This window comes from Balaenoptera acutorostrata, chromosome 4 (genome assembly GCF_949987535.1).
Source record: "Balaenoptera acutorostrata chromosome 4, mBalAcu1.1, whole genome shotgun sequence".
NCBI lineage: Eukaryota > Metazoa > Chordata > Mammalia > Artiodactyla > Balaenopteridae > Balaenoptera > Balaenoptera acutorostrata.
Window position 1 is genome coordinate 139,489,897 of NC_080067.1, and position 12,500 is coordinate 139,502,396.

General features: G+C 45.4%; 1 protein-coding gene across 5 annotated transcripts in view; it reads left to right on the plus strand.

Moving 5' to 3' along the window:
- The window catches only part of EVA1C (eva-1 homolog C), an 84,887-nt gene that overhangs the window by 52,705 nt on the left and 19,682 nt on the right, over positions 1-12,500 (plus strand). For all 5 annotated transcript variants that reach the window (XM_057545532.1, XM_028166958.2, XM_057545533.1 and 2 more), the window contains one exon: positions 11,107-11,250. In XM_057545532.1, coding sequence (XP_057401515.1) covers positions 11,107-11,250 — 144 coding nt within the window. The remainder of the gene's footprint in view (positions 1-11,106; positions 11,251-12,500) is intronic.

The following is a 12,500-nucleotide window of genomic DNA, read 5'->3' on the forward strand; positions in this document are numbered from 1 at the left end:
GGGCTGGGAGGAGGGCGGGCAGAGCCCCTGTGTTCTATGGGTGATACTCTAAGCTGGTCCCATCTGGAATGTATCAGGACAGGCGCAGCCATGGTGAGGCCTTGGTCACACACCACACCCTGGCCTTGGACAGGGCTTCCCAGTCTTCCCATATCGTCACACACAGAAAATTATATTTGTATGGTGCAGAGGGGTAAAGGGAGGCACTGCCCATCCCAAAATCAAGAGTCCAAGGGAAGCCTGGAGGCCTGAGGAGAAACATTCAGCGTACCTGTGTGCATTCACTGTTTTCTTTTTAAATTAATATATTTATTTATTTTTGGCTGCGTTGGGTCTTCGTTGCTGCGCGCGGGCTTTCTCTAGTTGCGGCGAGCGAGGGCTACTCTTTGTTACAGCGCACGTGCTTCTCATTGCGGTGGCTTCTCTTGTTGTGAAGCACGGGCTCTAGGTGCACAGGCTTCAGTAGTTGTGGCACGTGGGCTCAGTAGTTGTGGCTCGCGGGCTCTAGAGCACAGGCTCAGTAGTTGTGGCACATGGGCTTAGTTGCTCCACGGCATGTGGGATCTTCCCGGACCAGGGCTCAAACCTGTGTCCCCTGCATTGGCAGGCTGATTCTTAACCACTGAGCCACCAGGGAAGTCCCTGCATTCACTGTTGAAGTTGGGAAGCTCTGCCTTGAAGATGCACTTGGCTCAGGGTGCAAAGGTTACTGATGCTGGGTCTTCAAGGCCTTTAGACTTTAACCATCTCCTCAAGGTCCTCCCAACTATGCCCACTGCCCAGTCCCAAAGCTACTCCTATAGTTTTAGGATTTTCTTTCCCCAGCAATCCACTTCCAAGTATCTAAATGTGTATTTGGGTTTTTTAAAATTTTTTTAAATTGAAGTATAGTTGATTTACAATGTTGTGCCAGTCTCTGCTGTACAGCAAAGTGACTCAGTTATACACATGTAGACATTCTTTTTTTATATTCTTTTCCATTATGGTTTATCACAGGATGTTGAATATACTTTTGTGTACTATACAGTAGGACCTTGTTGTTTATCCATTCTAAATGTAATAGTTTGCATCTACTGTATTTGTTTTCTATTGCAGAGTAATGAAATATTCCCAAATTTAATGGCTTAAAACAAAAATGAACATTTATTACCACACAGTTTCTGTGGGGCAGGGATTCTGGGGTACCCTAGTTGGGAAGTTCTTGCTTAGGGCCTCCTGTTGTCTCATGGCTGCAGCCGGCATGTTGGCTTGGGCTGCAGTCACCTGAGGGCTGGACTTCCAAGGTGACTCGCTCATATGGCGGGCAAGTTGGTGCAGGCTGTTGGTGGGAGACCTTGGTTCTCCCCACATAGGTCTCTTGAGTGTCCTTGAGACATGGCAGCTGGCTTCTCCCAGAGCCCAAGATGCAGAAGAGCAAATGGAAGCCACACACCGTCACCTCCACCCAACTCTATGGGTCACACAGACCAGCTGATTCTTTGAGGGAGGAGGCTACACAAGGGTGTGAATTCCAGGAGGTGGAGACCATTGGGGACCATCTTGAAGGCTGTTATGGGCTGAACTGTGTCCTCGTAAAATTCCTGTGTTGACGTCCTAACCTCCAGTACCTCAGAATTGTGACTGTTTGGGAAGATGGGGCCTTTAAAGAGGTGACTAAGTTAAACTGAGGTCATGTGGGAGGGCCTTAATCCAACATGACTGCGTATAAGAAGGGGAAGTCAGGACACGGACACACACAGAGGGAAGACCATGTGAGGACCCTGGGAGAGGTCAGCCATTTGCAAGCTAAGGAGAGAAACCTCAGAAGGAGCCAACCATCCTGACATCTTGGACTTCCGGCCTCCAGAACCAAGAGGAAACAAAGTTCTGTTGTTTAAGCCACCCAGTTTGTGGTACTCACTACCACATACCTATAAACTACTACAAAGGCTGACCATCACAGCTGTCAAGCAAAAAAAAAAAACAGAGCAGCAAGGCTGATGGCCATGCCAGCTGTCAAAAAGTGACATTTTACTGTCACACAGGTTCAAACACAGATAGATCTGGTGTCTCTTCTTGAGGGTGGTGACCCAAAAGACATTTCTGAAAGATCTTAAAGCAAGTCAGATCCCTCAGAACTTACGGCTCCTCTTGGGACTTCCCTGGAGGTCCAGTGGTTAAGACTCCCCGTGCTTCCAACGCAGGGGGCGTGGGTTCAACCCCTGGTTGGAGAACTAAGATCCCACATGCCGCGTGGCATGGCCAAAAAATTTGGAAAAAACAAAAAAACAAAAAACTTACAGCTCCTCTAGTGAAAGAGAAACTGAAAGAAAGGTATGGAAGTGATTTATCAGCGTTGGTTCCAGAGAAACACCAGTGAAGCAGCATCCTAACACAGAAAGGACTGAACCTTCCCACAGACCCGGGCATGAACTTAGGAAAGCAGGCCTCCAGAAAGCTGACTTGGCTGGGCCTCCACTATGGGACGTCATTTCCTGCTGCAGCTACATTTTCTGGGTGGGCTCCAGGGATTCTATTTCCCTAAGAAGAGAATGAGAAAAACGACACAATGGCCGTCAAAGGCTGGGCTAAGGCCACCCCAAGGCCAAGTGTGGGCAGGCCTGGACTTTTCAGCCAAAGATCAAGGTGCCAGGGGTTCCCACTACCAAGAAAGTCTCTTAAGAGCAACCAGCCTAATTATCTGAATAAACACAGGTTGTAAAGAGCGATTAACTTCAGTTTCAGTGTTAAACAGTAGCCCCCCCCCCACAAAAAAAGTTGAATATCTTGTTATCACATGTATTGGGGTGGAGGGTAGTTTGCCAGGCAGAGAGGTGCAAACAGAATCAGCCTGGGAGGGAAATAACCACTTAAAAAAAAGAATCCTGCCAATGGTTCAGAGCTCAGTATCAACAAGGAAATGGTCAGACCTGAATCAGACCTGAATTACCTTGGGCCTCCTCCTAAAAACACACTGTGGGTTCTTTCCTTCTCACCAAGATAAATTCTTTCACTCCCAGGGTAGCTATGAGTGCAGAAGCATGCCTCTGTAAATCACGCTGGTCACAAGACCTCCTGGATCCAAGAGGATTGTAGTCTTATAAATGGGAGTCTCTTCCCCCCGCCCTTCCTCTGTTAGCCTTAAAGAATATGGTCAGGCACATGTCCTAAGAAAATATAAAGTTTCCAGGGCTCTCATACAATTCTGGCAAGAGCATGAATTGGTACAACTCTTCTGGATAACGGTTTGGCAGTGTGTATCAAAAACTTTAACATTTTGAATGCCCTTTGACAAAGCAATCTACTTCCAAGAATTAGAAACTACCATGACTGTGTGCAAATATTTATCTCTAAGGATGTTTCACATAGAATTCTTCATAGTATTAAACAATGGAAATCATCAGAATGTCCACCGATAGGGTATTGTAAATAGAGCTGATACATCCATAAAGTGAGAATCTCTACAGCTCTTTAAAATGATGCTTATGTTAAAATTTTCACAAATATATTAATAAGTGAGAAAAAATAGCATACAGAGTAATATGTACATGATCCCATTGAGGGGGAAGGACATTTAAACATAGAAAAGTGACTAGAAGGGTGTTCTTTAAAGGTTAACCATTTTTTTCTTATTAGTGGGATTTACTGAGGATTTTTATTTTCCTGGTTTAGGCATATTTGTGATTTTCAAGTTTTCAACTACAAACATGTTTTTATTTTGAAACAGAAGAAAATAATAGTTTACAGAAAAAAACAATAATAGTTATTATAGGACTTCTAAGAATAACTTCATAATTCATACTGTTACTTCTTCCCAATGTAGGTGGCTTATACAGAAATCATACAGCGCATTCTCAAGTCTTTTGAGATTTAAGGATTTTTTTTTTCAACTGATAAATGTGCTCAGAGAAGAACCCCAAATAATAATGAGGCTCCTAAAGACAGCAAAAATATTCACAATCAACCCTGTGCATCCACAAAGCAATGAAAAATAATAACAAAAATAAACTGCGGGGGACTGGGGAGAGATAAATTAAGAGTTTGGGATTAACAGATACACACTACTATATATAAAGTAAGTAAACAACAAGGACCTACTGTATAGCACAGGGAACTATACTCTATATCTTGTATTATAATAACCGATAATGGAAAAGAATCTGAAAAAGAATATATATGTATATATGTATAACTGAATCATTTTGCTGTGCACTTGAAACTAACACAACATTGTAAATTAATCATACTTCAATAAAAAACTTTTTAAATAAACTGGTAGAAAATTCAAAGGATACATCTTTACTACTAGGTAAACTTTTCATGGCTTCTGGGGCAAACTGAGTTATATAAAAGAATAGTTTATCATTACATTTGCAGAAAAATTTACATTTCTGAAAAAAATCGCCCCAGAGACCCTCGTATTCAAAAGCTGTCTTCTATCCAGACATGAATTTTATTTTTCTTTTTAAGAAAGTTCATTTTGTACGCTTTCATTTCAAAGCAATGTAAACTCAAAAACTTGGAAAGTATCTTAAAATCGATAGGGGAATAAAAAAAAAACTTTCCCATCAGCCAAAAACATCCCCTGTTACCATCTTGGTGATTCTCCTTACAATGTTTTTAAATTTTTGCTTTTTTGCAGGTTAAACTTTAATATTTAGGTCTGATTGTACCATATGCTTGTTTTCACTTAACAGGACCAAAGAAGGCATATAATTTAGACTATAAATTAAGTCCCAAAGGCCTTTTGCAGAAGTACCATTTTCCCATCTAACATAAGCGGCCTGATGTCAGTGATGGTAACTGACATACATTGTGTGCTGGCATTGGACCCTCTAAATGTAGCATTTGTGGAATGGTCACGCCAACCAGTAAGTCAGCCCCGTATCTTCACTGTCCAGCTGAGGAAACAGGACTAGCAAGGGGGCTGAGGTACCCACTGCCCCATCCTCCTCCTCGCAGCTGCCACAGAGAGAGGGTCTTCTGGACTCTTAACCACAGGAGGTATTCCATTCAACCTTAGAGACAGCTGGTGAGGACAGTTCACGTTTATGTGGGCTTTGACTTCTGCAGTTGCTTCATACAAACCTCACAGAGAGACAGTGAAAAAGATGTTCCTCGTGCTACGCAGGAGGGACACAGAGTCTCAGTGAGTTAAGCAGATGCCAGGTGCTGGGCAAACAGCAGAGAAACTCCCGTGCCCTCCAGGAGCTCTCATCCAGTGAGAGATCCAGGCACAAAAGCAGCTGACCTAACACAACACAACACACCGTAAGCAACACGACTGCCCACCGCAGACCCCAGCTCCGTTCAGCAGCCCTCTCCATGGGGCATCCCCCTCTGTGCTCTGGACGCCATCGCCCTTGCCCCTTAGGCTTGGGGTGGTAGCATCTCACTGCTCTTCCTTGCCCCGGGGTGCTGCACCACCCTTCGAGGTGTTCACATCCCATTCACATCACACCTTCGTAAAGTCTCTGTATCAAGCTTGCTTTACATTGTCCGATTTGAGCGCTGGGTGGCCTGCCGGAACCCTGATGATACCCACTGCTCACGTTACTATTCTTTACTCTTCACAAAGACATACTTGATGCTCAGGCGCTTAAAACATTTCATTCCATCTTCATTGGCTGCTTGACTTGCTCTGTTTACTTTTCTTTCATTCATAAGAACGCACCAAATTAGGTCCAGCAAGATGCCTCCTTTAGACTGGGGTGTTCAGAAGCAGTCAGAAAAAAGATGGATCTATTCCAAGGCAGAGCAAGTTTCAGAGAAGAACTGACCCAGGGACCAACAGGAGGATCACAGCTTCCTGAAGCCCATCCAGGCAGCTTTTCTCAGCACAGATTTGAACTCACGGATCACACCCCACCCTGCCCCCCCACACACACGTACCAAACACATTCTAAAGCCAGATATTTGGGATGGTTGCATTCCCTGGTGTCCATGCCAGTCCACTAATTCATTCATTAAATATATCGTTGTTGGGTGCCTGCTGTGTGCCCGACACTCCAGTGATCAGGCATCATGGAATTGGACTTAGCAAAATAAATCAGAACCTTCATGAATATATTCAGATCAAGTGCTTTTATAATAATGTTCCTCACCATTTGTTGAGATATACATATTACATACATTTAGATATATCACAAAAATATATACATATATATTCACACACACACATACATATATACATATATGTTTATAGGGTCCATATATTTTTATATGTGTGAATATATAATATACACATATTACATAAACAAATATAATTTATATATTTTATATATGTGTGTGTGCATATATATATATGTGTGTGTGTATGTATTTAATTAATTGTTCTTTCCTCAAGATCATTGTCTTTCCAGCTTCGTGGTGTTTACCACAGATCCTTCCTTTCTTTTTTTTCTTCCTTTTTTTTGGTTTAGCCATACCGTGCTGCTTATGGGATCTTAGTTCCCCAATCAGGGATTGAACCCGCGCCCTCAACAGTGAAAGCGCTGAGTCCTAACCACTGGACCTCCAGGGAATTTCCAAACAGATCCTTCCTTTCAACTGGACTCTTTCACGGATCTCTAGTTAACATAAGAGATGGAGGTGGAGCTTCCCTGAGATGTGAGCTTTCCCACCTTTCTCTAGGTGCGTGTCCCGGTGGTACCTCCGGCCGGTTGTGGATAGAGGCACACGCAGTGGGTGGCGAAGAGTCAGGGCGATGCCCAGCAGGCCTGATGGAGGGGAAATGAGGACCTAAGATGCCTTCACGGAAGACAGTTCGGGGCCAAAACCATAGACCAATGAGTCTCCGAGAGAAAAGGGTCAGAAAAAGAGAAGCGAGCGCCTCTAGTAAGAGACAAATTCATGGCCCAGATAACCTGAAAGGCCGACACCTGGAGACAAGGGCTAAACACATGAGTCAAATGGGCTAGCAGAGCATCTGACCCAAACAGCTCTCAAATAAGTAAATGCTAGTTCCTCTTCTGAGAGCACCGACACTCGAACTGTGTTCCAGAGAACCCCGGATTCTGAGGAGGCACCCCAGGGACGAGCAGCTAGCAAAAGGTGGGAAAGCTCACATCTCATCTTCGCATATCTACACGTATAAAAATATACGAAGCGTATATACATGGGCCATATAAACATATATGTATATATGTATGTGTATATATATATATATATATATATACATATGTGTAAATATATGTATATATTGGATTGGCCAAAAATTTCATTTGCTTCCAAAAATTTCATTCGGTTTTAAGTAGCAATAAGAGATACATTTTTCATTTTCACCAAGAACGTTATTGAACAACATATTCACTGACTGAACGGACTTTTTGGCCAACCCAATATATGGTGTTTCTCTTGCTTCTGGTTCCATCTGAGTCCTTCTTGCACCCCGTTTCCACTGGCCTTTGTGCACCCCTGTACCCCACTGCTGACTGACCCCTTCCCTTCTCTTCCTGAGTAATCTATTTCAAGACTTTCTTCCTCTGAGCACCTGGTGGTGAGGACATCAGAAGCAGGTCTCCAGAGCCCAGGGGGAGTTTCAGAAGGGATGGAGGTTGTAACCTTACCTTTGTTCTTTTGTTCTGTAATTCTTTGAGCATCAGGCCCCGTGGAAGGTGCCGGGAGCAGGAGGTGCCCATCTAGTCTGGAGACAGACTAAGGAGCAAATAAGTAGAGCTGTGTGATGAGAGCTATACAAGGAGAAGTAGAAGCAGAGAGAAGGAAACTGCTAACTGCAGCCTGAGGGGTGGGAGCCATGGCGAAGTGACCGCTGAGCAGACAGAGGGGACAGGGGTACTGCGAGCAGGCAAGAGAGCATATGCAAAGGTACAGAGACAAGGAGGGTCACAGCCTGGCTTTCTGGAGAGGCAGGGTGCTCTGCAGGCTGAGGACACAGTCTGCGGCGGGAGAATGGCCGCCAAGGAAGCTAAACGAGGGGAGAGGAGGTGAGTCACACTGGGTTCTGTACGTGATTCTAAGGAGTTGGACTTGATCTCTTGGTCGGGCGGGTGGGGACCAGATCTTAAGCAGGAGAGTGATAGGATTGGGAAGAACATTCTGAGGGCAAAGAAGAGAAGCATGGGAAGTGGAAGACAATGAGGGAGGGAGAGCAGTTAGAAGATTTCCTGCAAAAGTGACAGGGCTGGGAACTGAGGAGGGATGATTCTAGGATCGAGCGTCAGACCCGGAGGAGGGAGCCGGGGCTTCTGGCTGGGCTGCCTGGAGGATGTCGCAGCGTGACTGAGAGCAGGATGCGGGAGAAAAGCAAGCTCAGGCTGGGTCGCTTGGGTGTTGGTGGGGGCGGGGGACATGATGAATGTCACGTGAGGAGCGAGAGGCTCCTGAGGGAACAGTGAAGGCAGTCCATTATGGGAGCTGGAGGTGGGCGGGTCCTCAGTTTTCCGATGGTCCAGGAGGACGTGGGCCCAGATGGCGTGTGCAGGTGCAAGAAGAGAGCCCAGGCTGAGGAGGGGCCTCCTGTGGGGCGAGCAGGCCTGCAGGGGGCTCTGGGATGGGACAGTCAGACAGATGGGGGTGAAGGGCACCAGGCAGCCAAGGTCAGGGAGGAACCGTCCAGCAAGAGTGTTCAGGCACCCAGAGTTCCGGAGATGGGCAAGGATTAGGACCCGCCACGTCTCTCTGCTAGGACAGTAGTAGGCCCCTGTGATCTGAGGGAAGGGACCCTTGTCAGGGTGTGTGGAGGGCAGAGGCACATTGAGGAATGGCTGGGACATGGGTGGAGGGAGACACAGCGGAGGTGGGGGGCATGGAGGACCCTTCCAGAATCCCAACTGTGAAGGAAAGCGATAAGGCTGGAGAGAGATTCTGGGATTGGACTGCAGGGGTTTTGTTTTTACAGGGCAGAGGAGTTTGTCATCTGTAAGACATGAACAGACAGCACAAGAAAAGTCCTGTGAGGGGACTTCCCTGGCGCTCCAGTGGTTAGGACTCCACGCTTTCACTGCCATGGCCCGGGTCCAGTCCCTGGTCGGGGAACTAAGATCCCGAAAGCTACGTGGTGTAGCCAAAAAAAGAAAAGTCCTGTGACTGGGGGTCCCTGCCGCTGGGCCCCTGTGCTGTCCCCGAGACCAGCCTCATAGCGTCAGCCCTCGGGCTCTGAGGGCATGCACATCCCACGGGCATCTCAGGGTCTGAAAACTTTCTTGAATGGTCCTTCCCCTCTGAAATGCAGAATAGTTTTTTATTTTGTTTTGTTTTATTTTAATGGATTTACCATCTCGTCCTCCAAACTGCCTACTCCTACCGGTCTCCCCTGTCCATGGCAATGGCACTGCCATCTCCTCTGTCCCCAGGCTGAAGGTCTGACTCATCCTCAGTGGGGCCCTCACCCCGCCTCCACTGGAGGCCTGAAGAGTAGAGGCTCAGAGGTTACAAGGTTAAACCTGCAGACTTGGGGGCCTTTCCCCGGCGTTCACGTCCAGACCCTGCTGTCCTCATTCTTTAGCTGTGTGAGGTTCCGTAACCTCTCACACATCGGTGTCCCCATTCACAAAATTGATATTTTATATATATATACACACCCACACTCTCTCTCTCTCTCTCTCTATATATATATATCTATAAACATATATGTAATATAAACAACCTATTAGATATTAACTAACCTATTATAGATTATATAAGCAACTTATGATACATAATAATATATCATATCCTATATATAGTCTCTCTAAAACATAAGATATTATAATAAACAACCTATCTCATGGGGTTGTTGAAACATTGTATCAGTTCGCATACGAGTGCTGAGAGCAGAGCCTGGCAGAATGTTAGCTGTTATAGTGAGCTGCACTTTGCAAGGTCTCTAGAATTCTCTTGTCCATTCCCTTCTCTTCAAGCCCTTAACTCCTCCCAATGGGTATTATTAAAATTGCTTCCAAACTCGTCTCCCTGCCTTTGGCTCCTTTTCTCTCCCAGGGCATCCCATACACTGTCCCCCAAGGAAGTAGCATCAGGGCATTTTTTAGGCTCCCTGTGGCTTGCAGAATAAAGTTCAAAGTCTTTAGCTCAGCGTTCAGAGGTAGCTTGGTCCTGCTCCATTTTGCTTTTCTGGCTCATCTACTGCATCTGCCTTGCCCACGCCCTCTATTCCAGCTCACGCTCAGCCCCTAGACTCCCACTAAGTGCTTCTGGCCCACTTGCCTTGGTGTTTCTACCTTTCTCTCTTTGCCTGCCTCTGTCCAATTCATGCTCCTTCTCCCAGGACCAAGCCCCTCTCCTCCATAAAGCCTGTCTTGACCACTCCGGTCCCCAGCAATCTCTCCTGCCTCCAACCCCATCACTTCTTGTCTGGACCAATCACCGCTGACGCTCACTCCGTGTTTCACTTTATTAGCCGTCAGGTTAATGTGGGTTTTGTCTCTCCAGCCCCATCCGACATCCTGTGAATGCAAGGCAGGCTTCTTCTGACTTGTTTTTCAGACGGTACCTAGCCCAGTGCCTTGTCCTCCGTACGTGTTCAATTAATATTTACTAATTGCGATGGCATCGTGCCAGGGTGCTGAAAACCATCTCCTTATGTTTATTCATCCATCTGTCCTTTTGTTCATTCATTCATTCGTTATTATTGGATTTCCACAGTGGACCAGGCTGTGGGAATTAGATAAGGAACAAAATAGAAAGAGTCCCTGTCCTCATGGAGCTTATGTTCACACAGGGGAGAAGGATTCTCAAAACTAACCAATAACTAAAATATTTCAGAGAGGTAACGCTCATAAAAGAAATACGAATCTTTATTCAACGTTCTACATGTTTTGCCTCTTCTGTATGCAGGGCCCGTTACCTGACTGGGGGGACAGGGGCAGTGCCCAGTGCAAGATGCAAATACAGGGCCCCTTGTTCAAAAATACATGAGGATTTCCGGCCAGTGACAGCAGAGCATTAGAGCAGTCTGATTAAAGTAAGCCCTTCCAGGCCTGCCTGTGTAGTATTGATACTTAGCCCATGCGGGGTGCTTTGATGAGACAGAAAAGAATCAGAGAAACAATCTGCATGAGATGTGAAATCCAGCTCAGTATACTTATTTACAGAAAATAACAGAAGCTACATGGTGGCCATACATGGAATCCAACGAACATGAAGTTCTTGATGTTTTTTGCCTCTCAGATTGCTTGTCTTACTCGGCTTTGCAAGTATTATCCAGGAGGTGTTATGGGAAGCAGAGATGCAAAATCCTCGTCAACAATCACCATTTCGGGAGCCCCTGTCTTCCAGGAGTGAAGAAATACCTCACGGTCGCCTACGCATGTGGTAAGAACCCACCCTCCACAAGCTGCTTGGAGACCCTGCCTCTTGCGGAGGTGGTGAGCATGTGAACGGAAGGAGTTTTCCAGCAACAAACCATTGCATTCACTCTACCCTGAAACTGTGTTGTCATCCCAGATATTCGCGAGCCTTTTCTCCTATCCCTTATCCTTGTTTATGACGTTCGCCTCAGATAAGCGATCGAATTGTCTCTGGTCCACATTTGTTTTAAAAGTGCTTTTAGCAATCAGATTGGCAGCAAGCGGGGTGGGCAGGAAAAGAACAAGCAAATGGGATAAAATGGATGTCACTGAGAAGAATGATTTTAATCTGGGTTCTTAGGAGGCTCTGAAATTTATGGGTACGTCACACAAGTTCACTCAGTATTGCTTGACTCCTAGTTAATCTTCCATCCCAGCCTTTAGGCTGTAAAATGACTAATTCTCTATACTGCTGACAGCCGTTTTATCGACGTACCCCCGGGGTTAAGCCAACAGATCAAATGCTTACCCCACAGCCATTAAATATGTTACATGACAGCATCACTTTGTTTTCCTAGTGTCTTCAAATAATAAAATGAAATTGCTCATTCATTCGATTCCAATTTTATAAAGCTGCCTTTAAAAATCAGGTGTTAATTACCCTCATGGGGTGCCGTGGATTTCTGGTTTGTAATCCTGACATGTGAACTGGTTTCTAGAGGTTTTTGTGTTTTTTTTTTAAATAAGTATAGAAGCAAAGGGAAAGCAAAGAACATCATAACTGAAGAACCCAATACTTTTGCTCATGGAAACCCCTTTCCCCCTGCCAGATACCCCTAGCCTTTCTTTCTTTTTTTTTTTTTTTTTGGTAACAGCTTTATTGAGCTATAAATCACAAACTATGCAATTCACCCATTAATCATACAAACCAGTGATCTTAGTAGAGTCACAGAATTGTGCGACTCCCAGCATAATTAATTTAACAACCTTCTCTTCACTCCCCCAAAGAAACCCTGGACCCTTTAGCAGTCACCTCCCGACCCACCTCTCACCCTGCAGTCCCACCCTAAGCAACCACCACTTTCTGTCTTTACTGATTTGCCTCTTCTGGACATTTCACATAAATGGAATCGGACAATATGTGGTTCTTTGTGACTGGCTTCTTTACCTAGTATATGTTTTCAAGGTTCGTCTATTTGGAGTACGTGTCAGTACTTCATTCCTTTTTATGGCCCAATAATATTTTGTTACATCCCCAGCCTTTTCTATCCCGAG